Consider the following 17081-nt stretch of genomic DNA (forward strand, 5'->3'; position numbering starts at 1 on the left):
ACCTATCTTTCAAGATAGCTAGAAGAGATATTACTCTTGCCTCTCTACGTTATCTGAGCTAAGATTCTCTGTGCAACAAAAACCCCACTGTGTTGAAGCTGCCCTGTTCCCCTCTCCATCTGAGGTACTGTCCTCCACCGCCAAGCTTGTGAGGAAAACTTACCGCTGAGTCGTTTTAAGACATGAGCAAAGTAACTAACTACCCAGGGTTCGTAACTCCCAAGGGAGTCCCTAGTAAGTGGCCGGGACAGTCAGAAGACTTCTGCCTTCTAAAGCTGCTGTCTCACTCTGCCTACTTCTTCCCCTGTCCTACATTACTGCAATCTACCTTTCTTTACTCCTCTCTTTCTCTACCTTACTCATCTCCTGCCCTAATCATTTTACTATTACCTTGGCCAATTCTTTTATGTATTTCTATACTTCCGTGACTCCCTCTAACGTATTCTTACCTTCCCCTGTCTTGCCTCTTACTCTTCTTCTCCATTTGCTTTCTACAAGGCATGTTTTTTCTTTATCACTCTTTCACTCTACTTCTCTATTTTATGTTTCAACTCTCAAACACACAAATCACTAAATCCTCACCCTTCTGTCTATCTAACTCTTCGTTATACACCCCTCTGTGACTGCCTCTATGGAGAGAGGTGCACTGGGATAACCCCCAGATCCCCATCCCAATGATCGTTAACCCTTTAAGAAGCCATGAACATTGAACCTACATTTGTAGCAAATAAATCAACTCAGACCTGTACACACATATCTGCAGCCAATGTGCAAAAGCTCTTCTCTTGCTCTTCAGTGTTGCACTTTCACTTTGGTACAAAGTGTGTCTCCCTTATAAACAAAAATGAAAGAGTACGGGGGCCATGTCAAATTTGGTGAAAGGACACTTCATAATTGTGTACTGGACTTGAGGAAGAAGAGTGAAGCAACCATGATAGCTAGCGCTAACAACATCAGTTCTATTTCCAGAGTGTGCTTAGAGTAGGTAGTACCATGAGATTGGTTATTCTTATACGTTTGCTGGAAGGCACAAGGAAAAGGCATGGAGTTGGTTGGAGATGACCTGGCAGAGATTTCTCTATGGTGGGCACTCAGCAGGAGTCTATATGAATAAGGCAAAGAGCCAGGGTTGTATACAGGTCAGACAGTAGGGTGCAGAGGACTTTGTCTTTTCTGTGCATGGTCAATTCTGGGTGAAAGTGCTGTCCCTGTGTCTCTTTAGCAGAGAGGAGAATTATCCTATGTGCATTTGTATGTTAGTTAAGGAATAATTCTCTCATGCACATTTGCGTGTAAGCGAGGGTGGGTGGTCGGCATGGAGAAGATGCTGTGCATTTTGTGATCAGTGCAGAGAGTGAGGAAAAGAAAGATTTGTAGATGGTACACCAACACAACTCGTACACACTTGTTTGGGCACCTAGGATCAGGTCACTCGGATGGTGTGGCACAGTCTTCAAAGTTTAAGGACTCAACCTCTGAAACTCTGTTTATCTCCATCCTAAAACAGAAATCTATCAACAGAACTTGGCAGACAAAAATCTGTAATCTTAGACTCTATCCTCTAAGCTGCTGGCAAGCCTTATTTTACTGAGCAAAAAAGGTCTACCCAGTCCATGTTGTACTTTATATATACACTGAGGGACCCATTCACAAACTGCATTTTCTAGTATGCAAGCAATACTACAGTAGTACTACTCATGTCCTACAAGACCTACAAAAACCTACATCTGGAGAACACTGCCTTGCCTACCTTTCTGATGGGCTGAAACCTAAACAAATTAAGAACATATTTTAGAAGTAAAAGTGAGAGTGACCAGTGGGAGTAGCCGGAAAAAGGGGAATAACTACACCCAAAAAGGAGGAGTTTTGGGAGAAGTAAGAATGGACTCAGAGAGGAAGGAGGAGAAAACTCCTATCCACAAAAGAGTAAGGCAATTGCTATTCACAAGCTATACTTCTACAGTTACTACGGCCAAAATGTCCAAAAACAGTAGAACATGTACTGCAGGTCAGCCTTGGATTAAGTGCAGCACCACACATGGCTACTCACAGATACTGTAAAATTCTCCCATAGGAAATAATATGGTTAAGAACATACAATAAAGTCCAACAGGATATAATGTTTTTATATATATATATATATATATAACAATTAAGATAGCATAGTATAGCAGTAATATATTATAATCAATACATAATAATTATATTAATATGACATATAATAAATGTTTCTACATTTAAATGTAAACCTTTGCACAAAAAATAATTTAAATTAATTCCATATATACGTATTAAATAAACTTTGTACTGCAGGTATGACTTTTTAAAATATGTTTTTTTGTTTTTTTTTTGTTAACATTAGGTAGTTATATTTTAATCAACATATTATTCAAGTACACACTTAAGTTAATGTGCTGTCATATTTTATTTTAATTGTTGTAAGTTTAGAATAGCTATTTCAAACTATATGACATTAAAATTGTTTTAATATTTTTTTTTAATATGTAGCAAATGTTGTTATTTTTCCCTATACTTTATCACCGCGAGGTCTCCACTATGGTGGTGGAAAATGCTTCCAACGAGTGAAAAGTTTCCATCATAAATCATTGTGTAGGAGGTTCTACCAGGGACCAGAGTCATACAATACTGCCCATAGGAGTAACTATACTCTCAGAAGTGGTGAAAAGTAGAAACTACTCTTAGGTGTAGTAGTAAATTCACTCAAGAGTACATCTACGTACTGAATAGGCCCCTGAATATGAATGTGGGTGTAAAGGTGTGCGGTGAAAGGAGGTAGAAGTTGGTTCCAGTATCTGAGTAAGTGGCACCTCAGACAGGAAGGAGTGCTAGGGAGTGAAAGACCAGTACAGGATGGGTAGCCATGCCCTAATGACAGGATGCATAGAAGGGTAGTGAGGTGCAGACAAAGAGGGCCTTGCAGCTCAACAAAGGCACACGCTGCATTGACAACAAAAAGTGCTCTGTAGAGCAGATTTCTCCAACAAGTAGCTGTTGAGCTACTGGTAGCTCTCCAGCTACCGATAAGTAGCTCTCTTGTGTGAGGTCCAGCTCAATAAATTAGAAGCTTTTTCTGAATTGATAAATACATACTAAACTTAAAAAGAGTGTATCTGAGATAAAAATGTGTGCATTTTTATAACTTATAAGGTGATATTTTGGCAGAACTTTTTGGATTTCCAAAATATATGTAAATCTGATATTTGTGCAAGAGGCACAACAGTTAAGGCTGTGATGTATCACCCATGTAAAGACATTGCAAATTGGGAAAGCCTTTTTGTAACAACATTGCTGCCAACTCTGCCTGATGCACGGATTACTACTGGAAGCTTGCAGAAGGTTGCCGCTAATGTAAGCTTGTCTAATGTGATCATTTTTACAACACTATTGATAGCTAGGATTACTACTAGTAGCTCTTATTACATAAAAGGTAAGAGGCCCCACTGTAGAGTTGTATTACAAAGGCACCCCATCCTCTAGTCACAAATAAACTTTTAAATATGTAAAGGATTCTCACATATATAAACATCTTACAAGCTACAGATAAAGCGATACATACTGCACAGGATGCACTGTATACAGAAACATAAGACACTGCAGGTACTGGTCGCTGGCACCTCAGCTATCTCACAGGCTGCAGGATCATTTTACAAGCACTACACCAACAACAGTATGTACAAGATACTGCCATCTTTGATGTTGTTTGTGTATATAGAGTACAAATCGGTAACATTACATGCAGTACGCTGGATAAGGCACATTAACACTCCAATCAATTAAAGCATTGCAAAGATTACGCAATCCATGATGTGTTTTAATTATCTGTGTATTCTCACACCATAGGGCACATTGAACACCAATTAAAAGAGCATGTCAGCCTTGTAGTGCAGACGGCATGAAGCTCGACCATTAATAAAATAAAAATATACTTGTCTCTAGGTCAGTGGTGCACTAAGGTTATCATAGCCTCAACACCACAGTCACAAAGCCCCCCCTTACTACTAAATGATGCAGTAAGGATCAATGGGTAACACACACCTTGAGGCTATGGAAAGGAGTGCCCATATTCACAGTCATCTGGCATCTGAAAAGAGTGGTGGGGCGGGCAAATGGGCGATGGGTAGTGGCATGCACTACTGAGCCGTGCACAGCAAGCAAAATAATAAAAATACACTTATCTTACACGCATAAAATATCCTCCTCCTCACTGCACATCCTCTTCTGCAGTCCAGTGTTCAGCGCATGTTCCAGCCAACTCCTTTAACCAATCCTGGCGCTGCTCTCACACTGTTAATCAGCATGAAAGAAGAATCAGGACTGAAGGAAGCAGCCTTCTTGGCGCTCCAGAGGGCACTGAAGGCCTGTGCTTGCTCTAAAACAGCCACCTTAAGACAGATGGGTTAGAGAGGTTTTAAAGTGTGTATGTGGCAAGACAGCCGGCTAAAGGGACATGCACACTTTGAACTGAAGTGCCCAGGCATTCCACTCTCCTCCCTGCTGCTACCACTCAGCTGGCCCTGCCCCATCCTGACACTTGGTTCAGGACGGGTGGATGAAAAATAAAATGGTAATAAATTAACTTTATTACCATTTTATTTTTCATCCCTGGGGCTTTTGGGGTCATTTTAGTTGGCGGGCGATGATCCTCCGCTCTAACGGAGAAGCCAGCCCTGCATGCACCGCTCTGCCTGAAGTCGAGCACTAACAGACATGACTGGAATCATCTGGCATCCACCTGCACAATTTTACATGTTGGAATCCTGGGACAGGGAAAGCAAGTGCTTGTGTATATACTCAGAGTCTGATTAAGGCCTAACTTTACTACCTGGAGGGGTGCCTCCAGAACCCAACAGCACAAAGGCTGATATATGTCCTTCCGCATCAGGTCAATGGGGTCAAATTTGTGCTTGAACTCAGAGCACTAACAAACAGACCTGTCAGTCACAGGGCAGAGTGATCCGACTGAACAATCATTTGGGAGGTGCTCCACCTCCACACACCCTACTTAAGCTTTACCACTGTCTACCAGCGCAGAAGCGCTATTTCAAGCAACCTGACCCGGTCTGGCTCATGGACAGTTTCAAGAGGTGAGAAACCTACAGGCAGAAGTAGCCATAAGAAATATAGCTATGAATTTTGAAGTAACACATTTACAGAGGTGTTATTTGGTCCATCTGTCCATTTCATTGGAAAACGTTCAAGAAATAAGGATCAAAGTTTCCAAAAGTGAAAACAAAGAAAATCCACATAAAAAAAGATTTAAGAGATGTCCCAGCTCATGCATGATTTGTAGATTTAATAAAAAAAGATTACACTGCCACTTACTTAATTCCTAGTCCTTCTTTTCTTCGAAACAGAAGCGGAATCTTTAGAGCCTCCCTTTGCACATATTCATAGGTAAAGTCTGTTAGGGCACATTAACCACATACAATAAAATCACTTAACAATATTCCAGAAGAATTCCTTTGCCTGATTTACAAGGTAATTATAATTGTTATCTAAACCTCAGACATGACATTACTATTAACAACTCAGTTGACATAATAGGTGATATCATCGGTACGATCACATTTGACCTCAACAATAATAATACAGATGCTATTGCTTCAACAGCCTGCACAATAAGGGGAATGGGGGAAGTGGACAACAAGCGAAAAGTAGAAAGGGTTCAAAGATGAAAAGAACAAATTATTTACCTTCGGTAATGTGTTTTCTGTTAGAGATTTGCCACAGATTCCTTACCTTTCAAATTCCCCACGCATCAGACTTGATCTGGATTACTTTTGAACATTACTCCTGCGTGCCGGTAGGTGGCGTAGTTTGGTTCAGCTGCGGCATCGGCAGCATCATCTGCGCTCAAAGTAACATGTGCGGAATATATACAGACACTACCTTAGAGCACTGACGTCAGTAACTTTAGTGACTTTCCACACTAGGAGCGTAAAGCTATGATGAGAATTGACCACTCATGTGGAAAAGACTAAGGCCCTGAAAGATGTGTTCCTCATTCCTGAACTAATTTGCACAGAGGGGAGAATGGGATGATCAGTAAGGAATCTGTAGATAGATAGAGTCTCTACGAGACAAGTCGTTACTGAAGGTGAGTAATTTGTTCATCTGATAGAGATTTGTAGCCACACAGTCCTTGCCTTTGAATAGATACCCAAACAGTACCTCCCCAGCTTTGGGCCTACGAATCAGACTAAACTAAAAAACTCATGTAGGACTAAATGGGCAAAGAACCCATCACTATGGACCTGATTGTCCAAACAGTAATGTTTTGTGAACGTGTCCAGGGATGCCCACATTGCTGCCTGGCAGATATCCAGCAGAGGAATGCCGCATGCTAATTCAGTGGTTGCAGCCTTGGCTGTTATAGAGTGAGCACGCCAACCTTAATGGGGTTGTTTCTTGGTCATGGGTAGCAGATCTTGATACACAGGACAATCCACTGTGAGAAGGTTTGTTTCTGCACAGCCTTCTCTTTCTTTGCTCCCACATAACCCACAAAGAGATGATCATCAACCCGGAACTCTCTTGTGTGGTCAAGGTAAAATGACATTGTTCTTTTTGGGTCTAGGCAGTGGAGTCTCTCCTCTTCTTTGGAGAGATGAGGTGGAGCAAAAAAGGTAGGCAGGGTGATGTTCTAACCTACATGGAAAAGAGTGGCATACTTTCGAAGGAAGGAGGCACATGTCCGTTGGACCAGCCTTTCTGGGTAAAAGGAGACTGCGCCAAGAGCGCTTGCATTTTGTTAACCCTCCGGGTCAATGTTATGGTCACTAAAAAGTCAGCTTTGATGGTTAGTAGCTTAAGAGGACAATTGTGTAGAGACTCGAATGGTGCACACATGCAAAAGGTAAGAACCAGGTTGAGGTCCCGCTGAGGTATGGTAAAGGGCTTAGGTGGAAACATATGTTTCAGGCTTCAAGGAGTCTAGTTCACAACCCATGACTTAAAAAGGGAAGGTTGTTCGGCAACCGCAAAACCGCTGAGATGGCAGACAGGTAACCATTAACAGTGCCCAAAAGAGAGCCCTGCTGGGCCAAAGACAGTGCAAACAAAAGAACTTGTGGAAGAGGTGGAGATAAGGGTTTGACATTGTGAGAGGCACACCAGGATATAAACCTTTCCCAACAGCAGGTGTATACCGCTTGGTGGAGGAATGCCTGGCTATCACAATAACGTCATAGATTTTGGGAGGAAGGCCAAAAGCTATCAAACTGTTGCTACTTAATGTCCATTCTTGGAGGTGGAGGGTGTGCAGGTTCTGATGCAGAACCCCGCATGTCCTGTTGCTGCCACAGAAGATTCTCCCGCAGAGACATTCTGACTGGAGGACTGATGGTCATGCTCAACAGCTCAGCATACCAGACTCTCCTTGCCCAATTCGGAGCCACAAGAGTCACTTGGACCTGGTCATTCCTGATCTTCATGAGAAGTCTGAGCAGGAGTGGTACTGGTGGAAAAACGCACAGGGGCCAGAGCTTCAATCGAGATGAAAAGCGTCTCCGAGCATGAGCCACCTGGGAAACACCAGCGCAAGGAACTGCTGACACTGCACATTCTGGGTGATGCAATCAGATCTAACCAAGACTCTCTCCACCGCTGAAAGAGACCTTGAACCACCTCCAGGTCGAGACTCTATTCATGATCCGGTAGGCATCTTAAGCTGATTTTCTCTGCCCTGGCGTCTATAGAGCCTGCCAGGTGTTGCACTATCAGGAAAATGCCCTGACAGGAGGGCAGAGCCTCTTGACACAGGGTCCACAACCCCATCCCACTCTGTTTGTTGCAGTACTACATGGCGGTGGTGCTGTGAACACCTGTACCAGCCTTGCCTTTTATCGAAGAAAGAAAGGCTTTCAATGCCAATCAACTCACCCAAAGCTTCAACCGGTTTATATGAAGTTTGGTCTTTGGCAGAGACCAGTCCTCTGATCTCCAACTTTCCAGTCCATAAGAGCTTCATTAAATTTAGTGTAGGGGGTCTGAGGGGAAAATCCCAGCTGAAGCACCTTTGTCAAAACTCTAGTTTTGACTGCCACGGAGGATAATTTAAGGGGCAGAACCTCAGCCGCCCTGCGCACCACCATAGCAAAAGAGCTGTAGCCAAAGAAGGAGGGGAAACCAGGCCAGTGTCAGGTGAGGTGTCTAACTCACTGGCCTCACCCAGTTACTCATACCAGTTGTCCTCCTCAACTGGGTCCTCTCCATAAGGTTAAAAACAGATAGGTAAAGCTGTGACAACAACTAAAAGATGTTGCACAGTGCTCAACTGCTCAGGGTAGAAGATCTACAAAAAGAATACTCATTCAAAGACTGGTGCTTATACATTATACGCCCCTGCTACCTGTAAGGGCAATGATGGTGTCCCTGGCGGATTAGGGCCACTGCCACCTCCAGACTGCCGGAATCTCCGATCCTGCCGGAGCTGGCGGTTCCATGGTGGCACGACCGCCAGGGTTGTAATGTGGTGGTCGGATCACCGCAATGGTGGCAGTCCGACCACCAAATACGAGTCTGGCGGTCTAGTGACCGCCAGACTAGTAAAGATGACCTATATGACTGCTCATTAATGAAATTCTGGTTCTGAGACCCCATGCAATAACACTTGCGAAACCACAATTATGAGGCAGAAACAAAGAGCTCGCTCACAGAAGGTTGGAAGCAAACTGGATATCTGATCCAGGACAGGGAAGTCCATGTATTCCTATAATATTGTCTTAAGAACTGTCTATATACAACAAATGACCTTATCATACACACACACACACACACACACTTATATATATAAGGCAGCAAGCGGGACGCGTCAGCCTGGAACTGTATATGATTTTACACTTTCCTGCAGTTTTTAAAATTTGTTTTGCTCTTTGCACATAAATAAATTGATCTTGCATGAAAGAATTGCCTATGGGACATCATTGAGAGCCTGGTGTCACCGTATTGCGGGTTTGTGGATGAAACGGCGTGCGAGAGGCATGTGATTTCTATCACATGCATATGTATATATGTATAAATAATGTATTTGTATGGAGATTTCTACCACTCTACTATGCACACTTACTTAAATGCAATCATCTTTTATGTTGTAAACCTCCATATGGCATATGTACTTAATGATCATACCATCATATTATATGTGTTAACTGCTCTAATATCAATACAGTGAGACCTGTACCGGAGTGATTGAACACACACATGAATGGTATACCAATTATTGCTCTTGCATCTGTCACGAAGAAAGTACTTTTATATGATATAAACTAAGTGGCTTATAGCATCTTTGTACAAATGACTGCTCAAACATTGTGGTACAAATACAAATAATATAGAAATGAATCAAGGATATAAAGACACCTCACGGTGCTTGAATTTCAATCTTCTATGTGTTACTGGGGATTAATCTAATGTCTAATATCTCTGGAGCATACATGCATGTCATTGCTTGTTTCACTACTCTCCTTATATCTTTCTCACACCAAAATGGTTTGCACTTTTACACCCAAAGACTCAACAGTTTTGAGAGTAGCATAGTCCTCTCTCTAGCTCTACAGTGCACATTGTTTTTAAGCATCCAAGACGCTCAGGTGCATTTTGCCCACATCTGACTTTGCGAAGAAGAGGACAGGAGTAAGCTCTAAGAATCTTTTCTCTTACTCAAACTATGTCGACGTTGGGAGCATTAACAAACAAAGCCTTGGGACTTTCTATAATCTCACCTTACTCCAACCTGTAAGGGTTTATTTAATGTTTTGGAGAATCATTCCTTTATTTAACGTATGTTAGCGGTGGAAGCACAAGCAAACATAGCTCTGTGACTCTTAATAACCTTCTCTCGCTGTTGTCAGGAAGGACTTAAATAAAGGGGTTGGTATGCAGCGTAACTAAACGCGCATGCATCATATAAAAAAGTGCAAGCCTGGAACTAGATGGGCTTACAAATTCCGTTGCTTGTATTTTTTAATTTAGAGTTATCAAAGAAATGTAATCCCAAAGTGGCTTTGTTTTGAACAGATCAGAAATAAGACAGGAATGATACACATGTACTCAACTCGTCTGACTAACTTATTTCTCTCCAAGGTGAATGATTATAGGCATATGGGCAGTCTTACAGTCTTTACTCCCCAGTGATTGTGTGGGGCGGGTTCTATCAGAACAATAGGTGGCATATTACTCATTTTAACATCAAGTTTTAATTCAGCAATTTAGCTGACAACTAATTTATTTTACAGCTTATCAGGGCTCTTTATGCCGGTGCCACCCAGGACCGAATGGCAACACCACTACATTGTGAGGTGGGTTTCTAAATAATATTTTACATGGGATGTTTATGGTATTTGATTGCTAATACATTTAATAACTCCTCATTTTGGTTTTAGCTTGAAAATATTGATGATAAATAGATGACAATGACTACATTTGTTATTAGGAAGAATTCAACAGTTGAATAAGCCAAAGGAAAGGTGGTTCTCCTAAAACCCCTATTCTCCATTGGCAAATTAATGGTTGGCCATGAATTCTTAAGGAATTCCTTTTTCATTACAGATCACAAAGAAGAAACTCGTACTTTGGCACCTGTGTCGAATTAGAAATACATTTTGTAGTCACACAGTAAGGATTACCAACTAAAGAAACTTGTATACATTTTCCTTTTCACTATCAGCACACAACTCAGCTAAATTCTTTTCGACCAAATCAGTTTCTAAAATTTAGTGAACCACTTGCCATTTCAAACCATAATAATCTTAGGTCACAATTAACTTTTTTCTACTCTTCACTGGTTTATTTAGAGTGTGCTAGAGGACATTCTATTCTATTTCAGTCGCACTTCATTTTCTCTGGTACACTTTTTGTGGTCACAGTTCCTTTTTTTAACCCCAGAACAAAGGTGGTCTATCATAGATACGGCCTATACACAGAGTAGGAGTTTTCTTTTTCTTTGACTGTCCTGTCAAGTACTCTTCTAATAGTGCTGCAGGCCTTGACATCTTTAAGGAGCATTATAATTCTGCTATGGTGGTCTCCCTCTGATTCACTTTTAAGTTCTGCTTGTACCATCTACAGCACGCAATGGATGTAACTCATGTAGGAAATCAACATTATTCCATATGTCACGTTGGCCTCACGCTGTTTTCATATTTGCTTACTATACACAGCCCGGAAAAAATCCCACTATGGACAAACCATGTGTCAGCTGATGATCATGTACTTGGTTGGAAGTGTATAAACACAATAAAGACAATGAAAATATATTGCTTCTGTTTTTTTGTCCTCAAACAGTGTTATTTAAACAAATTGTTGGAGTGCTCCAGTATATTGTTTTATTATCCTCTCCATCAGGGTCTATAGAACCCTCCCACAACATCTTCCTCTCCAGGCATATCCATTAAATAAGGCATTGGCTCCGCTCTGGGGAGGATTTCCTCGGTCGGTGCCGGGTACTGCACCGGACAACACCCATCCGGTCATGTGTTGTAGTCTTGTATGACAATAGGGATGGTGCTGCATAGGGGCATCGGGCGCCGGCACTGGAGCAGGCCCCGAGGGAGATATTGCACTGGCACTGACGACAAACCTGCCGGCATGGTTCCATTAGGGACCAATCTCACACCTGTGGGGCCCAAAGGCTCACCAGAGGGACCGGGCTGCCCAAAAGGGAGATGCCTGGCCTCATAAAATTCTTTGGATAATCAAGGAATTGTGGAGCGGTCCCAGGTACAGACCCTGCCCACTCATGAGGTCTGGAGTACTGACGCTCCCTCATCTCATTAGATGGCTTTGACAGAGGTGGGGAAGTCGAAGAATGTTTGAACTTCTTCGACTCTTGTGCTTCTTGGACTTTGAATGCGTGAGATATGTCAGGAACGGCTCTGCGAGCAGTCTTGGGACCTCCCTCATGAACAGGACATTGAGCATTGTGGAGTCGACTGACGTCGGGTGGCGAGGAGCTTGAGGGATCACTCCCTCAGCACCTTTGGGTGCATTAACTCCCTACAGTAAACACTAGGGAGAGGAACTGAGAATTCAGGTTGTGGTTAAATGGTATATTGCTTGTGAAGCAGGTAGACTTAGTGTGGCCGGAATTCAGGGAAAAAAAGTAAACATAATTCAACACTTTCAACAATGTGTGCGGTCATGAGCAGTGCATGGCAAAAAACCTGATTTATGGTTTGCATAGCAATGTGTAACTGTCAAACTGTAGCTGAGAATGAAAAATTCAAGTTATTTTTTACAGTAAATTTTCGAGGTTTTTATAAAGTCATTTTAATCTTATGATTTACTGAGCTTAACTTCCTCCTTATAACCAGAATATATTTTGCACGACTATACATCAATAACATACAAAACAATCACCATGAGGTAGAGATACTAGTGAATAACACCAATTTCCACACACCACGCTGTACACCCAGACTGATGTGCTGCAGAATCTCCCCTTCCATCTAATCCTACCTTCTCATCTACAATCAACTTGAACTAAGCCATATATTGGTTAATACACTCAAGAATATAGTTGTGTGCACTCTCCTAAACTATTCGCTATCCAAGGGACTTCAACACCTGATTTAACTGCCTGAAGAACAATATCGACTCACAGATAACTTTATGCCAAACGGTCTCGATTAGGGTGTTCAAGAACCAGTTCACACACCAAGCAGTAATTCATGAAAAACAGCATTTACAAGAACCCCGTGAGAGACATGTTATTACTCCTCTTTAAAAGGCCCAATGATATTATTCTGCCAAATTGTTTCGTCCTGAGGAAAGCCAGCACAAGGTCTTAAGGGACTAAAGGACATAGATTTTCTGAATTTGTGAGGTAGACATGCATAGTCACCCTCTTTGCCGAACGACTTCTATGTCCATTTTGTGTTCGGTTCCTTTACACACTTGGTAGTGTGATTGCTCAACTGCCTCTGCTGACTGTTAATTAATTTGTCTACTGCACTGAAAGTATCTTTTCCTAACAGTGTTAAAAGACTTTCTTCACACATTACTGCCTTTGTGGCAGAATGTATGGCGGTGTCTAAAATTGACTATTTTGTGATGATGATGATCGTTGATAGCATCAGAATGACCTTGTTTTCTCTATAGTGTTTACATTTTTTAAAAAGCTGTCTATTTAGCACATATGAAATCTCTTCTGACCACCATAATTTACACTGTCAATAAGTGAGTGGTTTTCTAAAAATAAAATTGGAACTTGGTTCTCCCAGGTCTACATATTCTTTGGCATTAGGCTCCCAAAGAGCTGATCAACAGGATTTGAAGGACCTTTCTATCTAGCAGCTAAAATATGCATGAATATTCACAACCTCCATAAAACTAACAGAGGCAGTCCTTCCTTAAGGTAGAAAGGGTCCCTCCCACCTTTTTCCAAACAAGAAGAGTGTCTGTCAGACTCAGCAAAGATAAGCTTGACAGACACTCTTCATGTTCAGGTGCTGTACCAGGCGCTGAACTTGCGCTAAATGTGCAAGTGCCTGACTGCCTGAGCTGAACTTTGCACAGCTGAAGATATCACATCCCTGTGGGTGTGACCTCCTGTTTTGCTTTTCACTAATGATCGAGCTGAACAACTCATGAGCTGACAAAAAAAATCTCTGGAATGCACTTCTTAGTCCAAAGAAGACATTTATTATTTCACTACGCAAGGTTCCTAAAAGGAGATTAGCATTTTGAAAGCACACGTTTAAAAACAGTCACAGCAATGAAATGAAAACATACCAAAATTATTCTCCACTGCAATATACACAGCAAATATATGTATCTATATTATAATGCAAAGCAAAAAATTAATAAAAGTGCATCACCGTAAGGACTGTCAGGTGCTTCATCTTTCTCATGCCAGCAAGCCGATGACCCCGTTCGACTGAGAGAAAGAGAGATCTCCGCCTTCACGGGAAATCTATATCAGGCATCCAACATCTGAATCCTGATCGAGGGCTCTGAATCCCTCACTGTCGCACTGGGTCTGTTTTATATCTTTAAAAAAACAAAGGAGCTTTCTGGAAAAACCCCTCCTGTTGCGATTCAAACATGCTGGCTAGTTCAGCTATACTTTGAAAATAACAGGTTGGGGTTTGGGCACAGTCCCAAGATGTAAAGTCAAAGCAAGGCCGTTCCCTGCCGTCTGAGTTCATCCTTATCAAGCAAAGCCCTTGGTGAGAAAAAGCATGAAAACAAGACAGAATGCACAGTTTACAATGTAGAAAATTATGGGAAGCCTTTAACATGGCAGTGTTTAATGCTACGATGAAGTCAATAGGCATAATTAATCTAAGGCTAATCTGAATACAAAATGGCTGTAACTGGTGACCACTAATGTTACGGTGGGCAGCTACGCCAAGTGCAAAATGGTGAAACACGAAGTCAGTGGTCAAAACACACATTTCACTACACCTCCTCAGCTCAACCATGACTTGGAAGTCCTCCCCATCATTTCAAGGGGGTGCATCACTGATAGACTTGTAACTGGGCTCTTCGGTATTAAGCCCTGAAGTGCCCAGGCCTGAGAGTCTATCAGTGATGCTGATAGCAGTATCACTGGCCCCATCTCACTCTGTGATGACTATAGGACAGCCATCTCCTCTGACTGGCTGCCACATAACAAGGTCATCCAATGAGAGAAGACAGCAGCCCCAGTTGTCAGGAACTACTGCATATAATGCTTTACCAAAACTCTTAATAAAATGGTCATTATTTTTTTTTAATAGTGTGGGGTACGGTGATCTGATGTTGTCACACTCCCCAGAAGTACTAATTTGTATATTCAGTAATGCAATAAGAAGCGTCATTAGAGAAGAAAGTACTGATTACATTCCAAAACAACAGAGAAATTGTCAGCAATCCAGCTGACAAGGGTGGTGCAATATGATCATACAGAATATTGCTAATCTTAAAAAGTAAATCCTGGGGCAACTTTACAATTATGAACAAATAATGAAATTTAATTTACAATCCTCAATCCTCCAACTAGCATCAAATGCAGTGGGTTCATTTTAGCGCCTTGCTGTGGCCTGTGCCCTTTTACCTAGTTACATGATTCATTTTCTTTTATTCATTTTAATTCATTTTAGCATGGCTTGCTTTTAGCGGGGATGTTTTATTTTTGTAATCAGCTGCTGTTCTGTGAAAGTGGTATTACTTTCCTTGCACAACATTTCACCATGTACCTCTGCCCAAGGCTGTACATGATAGTCTACCTAGTATTACCACCACAAGAGTGCGGGCCAATCTTGACACCTAGACACATTACCGTGTCAGGCCTGTTTCTCAGAACACATGTTTTGTTATAAAAACATCATATAGGCCACAAGAGGTTTCAGAGCTCATTCCATCCAGAGAAGCCATCTTATTCTTTATTCCACGTCATTGCCACTTTGCTGACCTCAGCCATGTGTCTACAGCCAACCACAGAGACTGCGGGCAGACCACTGATTTTCAGGTATTAGGAAGGGTGTTCCTTCCATTGACTGGTACAGGCAGAGAAGGGCTATCACTTCTATGCTCTTATGTAGGCATTAGAATTGTAGGTAGGGATTTGAAGGAGCTTGTGTATTCCAATGTGCTGGGATTGTTGATCTGTTTCACACTTATCGTCACAATTCTGTGATGTGTTTCATCTTCCTAAAAATCACAGCCCATATATTTTATCATGGATTGTAGTCTTTTCAATAAATACAGTGAAAACTATCCTTCATCGCTTTGTCCGGCTGTGCTTGTGTGAGACTTGTACTAATGAGAGAAAGGGTTGGATCTGCCAACAATGACTTCCCTCAGGAGTCAGTGTCATGCACAAGCTGCCACAAATCCTCTTTACCTTTTAGGTTTGGATGAGGTGCTGCTAGCTAACCGGAATGGTTAGGCCGACAGCTACCAGATGGAGTGGGCTCAACTCAACCCCCTTCACGCAGTGGTGCTGCTGCCCGAAACCAGCAGTCTTTCCTCCCTGGTAAGAGGCCTACAACAGAAATAGCCACCATTACAGGTGAAGCCTTGCTGAAGGCTGCCTTGATCAGAAAGGACATAGCTTCCTTAACAGATCATACCCTCATACCCCTCTTATTTATATTCTCTCTAAAACAGACAATTTTGTCCTAACCCTCCTGGTTGTTATGTAATAGCATGCTATGATTCCATGCTTGAACCAATCAGGAAATATACAGACCTCAGAAATATGTAGACCTCTCTCAAAAAATCTTTTGCAACCAAGTTTAGGGATCACATGGACCTAGGAAGCAAAATTAAAAGTTTTTTTTTTACTCGAATGTGAATTTCTGGTTGCAATGAATACTCATTCATTGTACATAAATTACCCACAGTAGACTGGATATGATTCAGCAGACTTTTGAACAATCTGACCTTTTCACGTTCCTACCAAGTTCATCACCAACTGTGCCTAAATTTGTTGACACTTTTGTATAATTAAATACAATATTCTGAATGGTTGATTTACTGCATGACAAGACCTATTTGTCCCTTCATCATGGACAAATGTAATTACCGTCAATACATATTTTTGTTGCACTGTACCGTACTTAGGTGGGTGGGCTTATCGTCCGTGACAGGAGCTAACTAATCCAGGGACCATGTGAAGACCATACTGACATCATATGGTCACAGTTTTGATCCAATCCCGTTCACAGGTGCCACGCCCAGCAACACAAGTGGGGTGCCATTTTAATCAACAGAAATGTAGGAATGTTGGGCAGCAGCAATTCATTGGACCCCTGAAGCTTCTGGAACTTTCTCTCACAGAAATGTGAGGGAAATGTGAGATTTTAGACAACATTTAAGGTTTGTAGGGCAATGAAAGAAAAACGAGTGGGATCCGAACAGAAGCTGTTATGCTGCATGGAACCGCCATTGGACTGACTTGGCGTGCTGACTTATGGCCCTCTGTACCACAAGGAGGAATGCCACTGTGCCTGAAAGGATCCTGGTGTGCTGGCCTGCTGCATGCCTGTAGGAAAGTACCATCTTGACTGGCATGTTACCCCCATTTTTCACTGTATGTATGCTGCTTTAGCCCTTGTGTCACTGGGATCCTGCCA

General features: G+C 42.0%; 1 protein-coding gene across 5 annotated transcripts in view; it reads right to left on the bottom strand.

Moving 5' to 3' along the window:
* Positions 1–17081, bottom strand: part of KDM2B (lysine demethylase 2B) — a 715168-nt gene that overhangs the window by 682612 nt on the left and 15475 nt on the right. For all 5 annotated transcript variants that reach the window (XM_069214908.1, XM_069214905.1, XM_069214907.1 and 2 more), the window contains exon 3: positions 5344–5422. In XM_069214908.1, coding sequence (XP_069071009.1) covers positions 5344–5422 — 79 coding nt within the window. The remainder of the gene's footprint in view (positions 1–5343; positions 5423–17081) is intronic.

Source organism: Pleurodeles waltl, chromosome 11 (genome assembly GCF_031143425.1).
Source record: "Pleurodeles waltl isolate 20211129_DDA chromosome 11, aPleWal1.hap1.20221129, whole genome shotgun sequence".
Taxonomy (NCBI): domain Eukaryota; kingdom Metazoa; phylum Chordata; class Amphibia; order Caudata; family Salamandridae; genus Pleurodeles; species Pleurodeles waltl.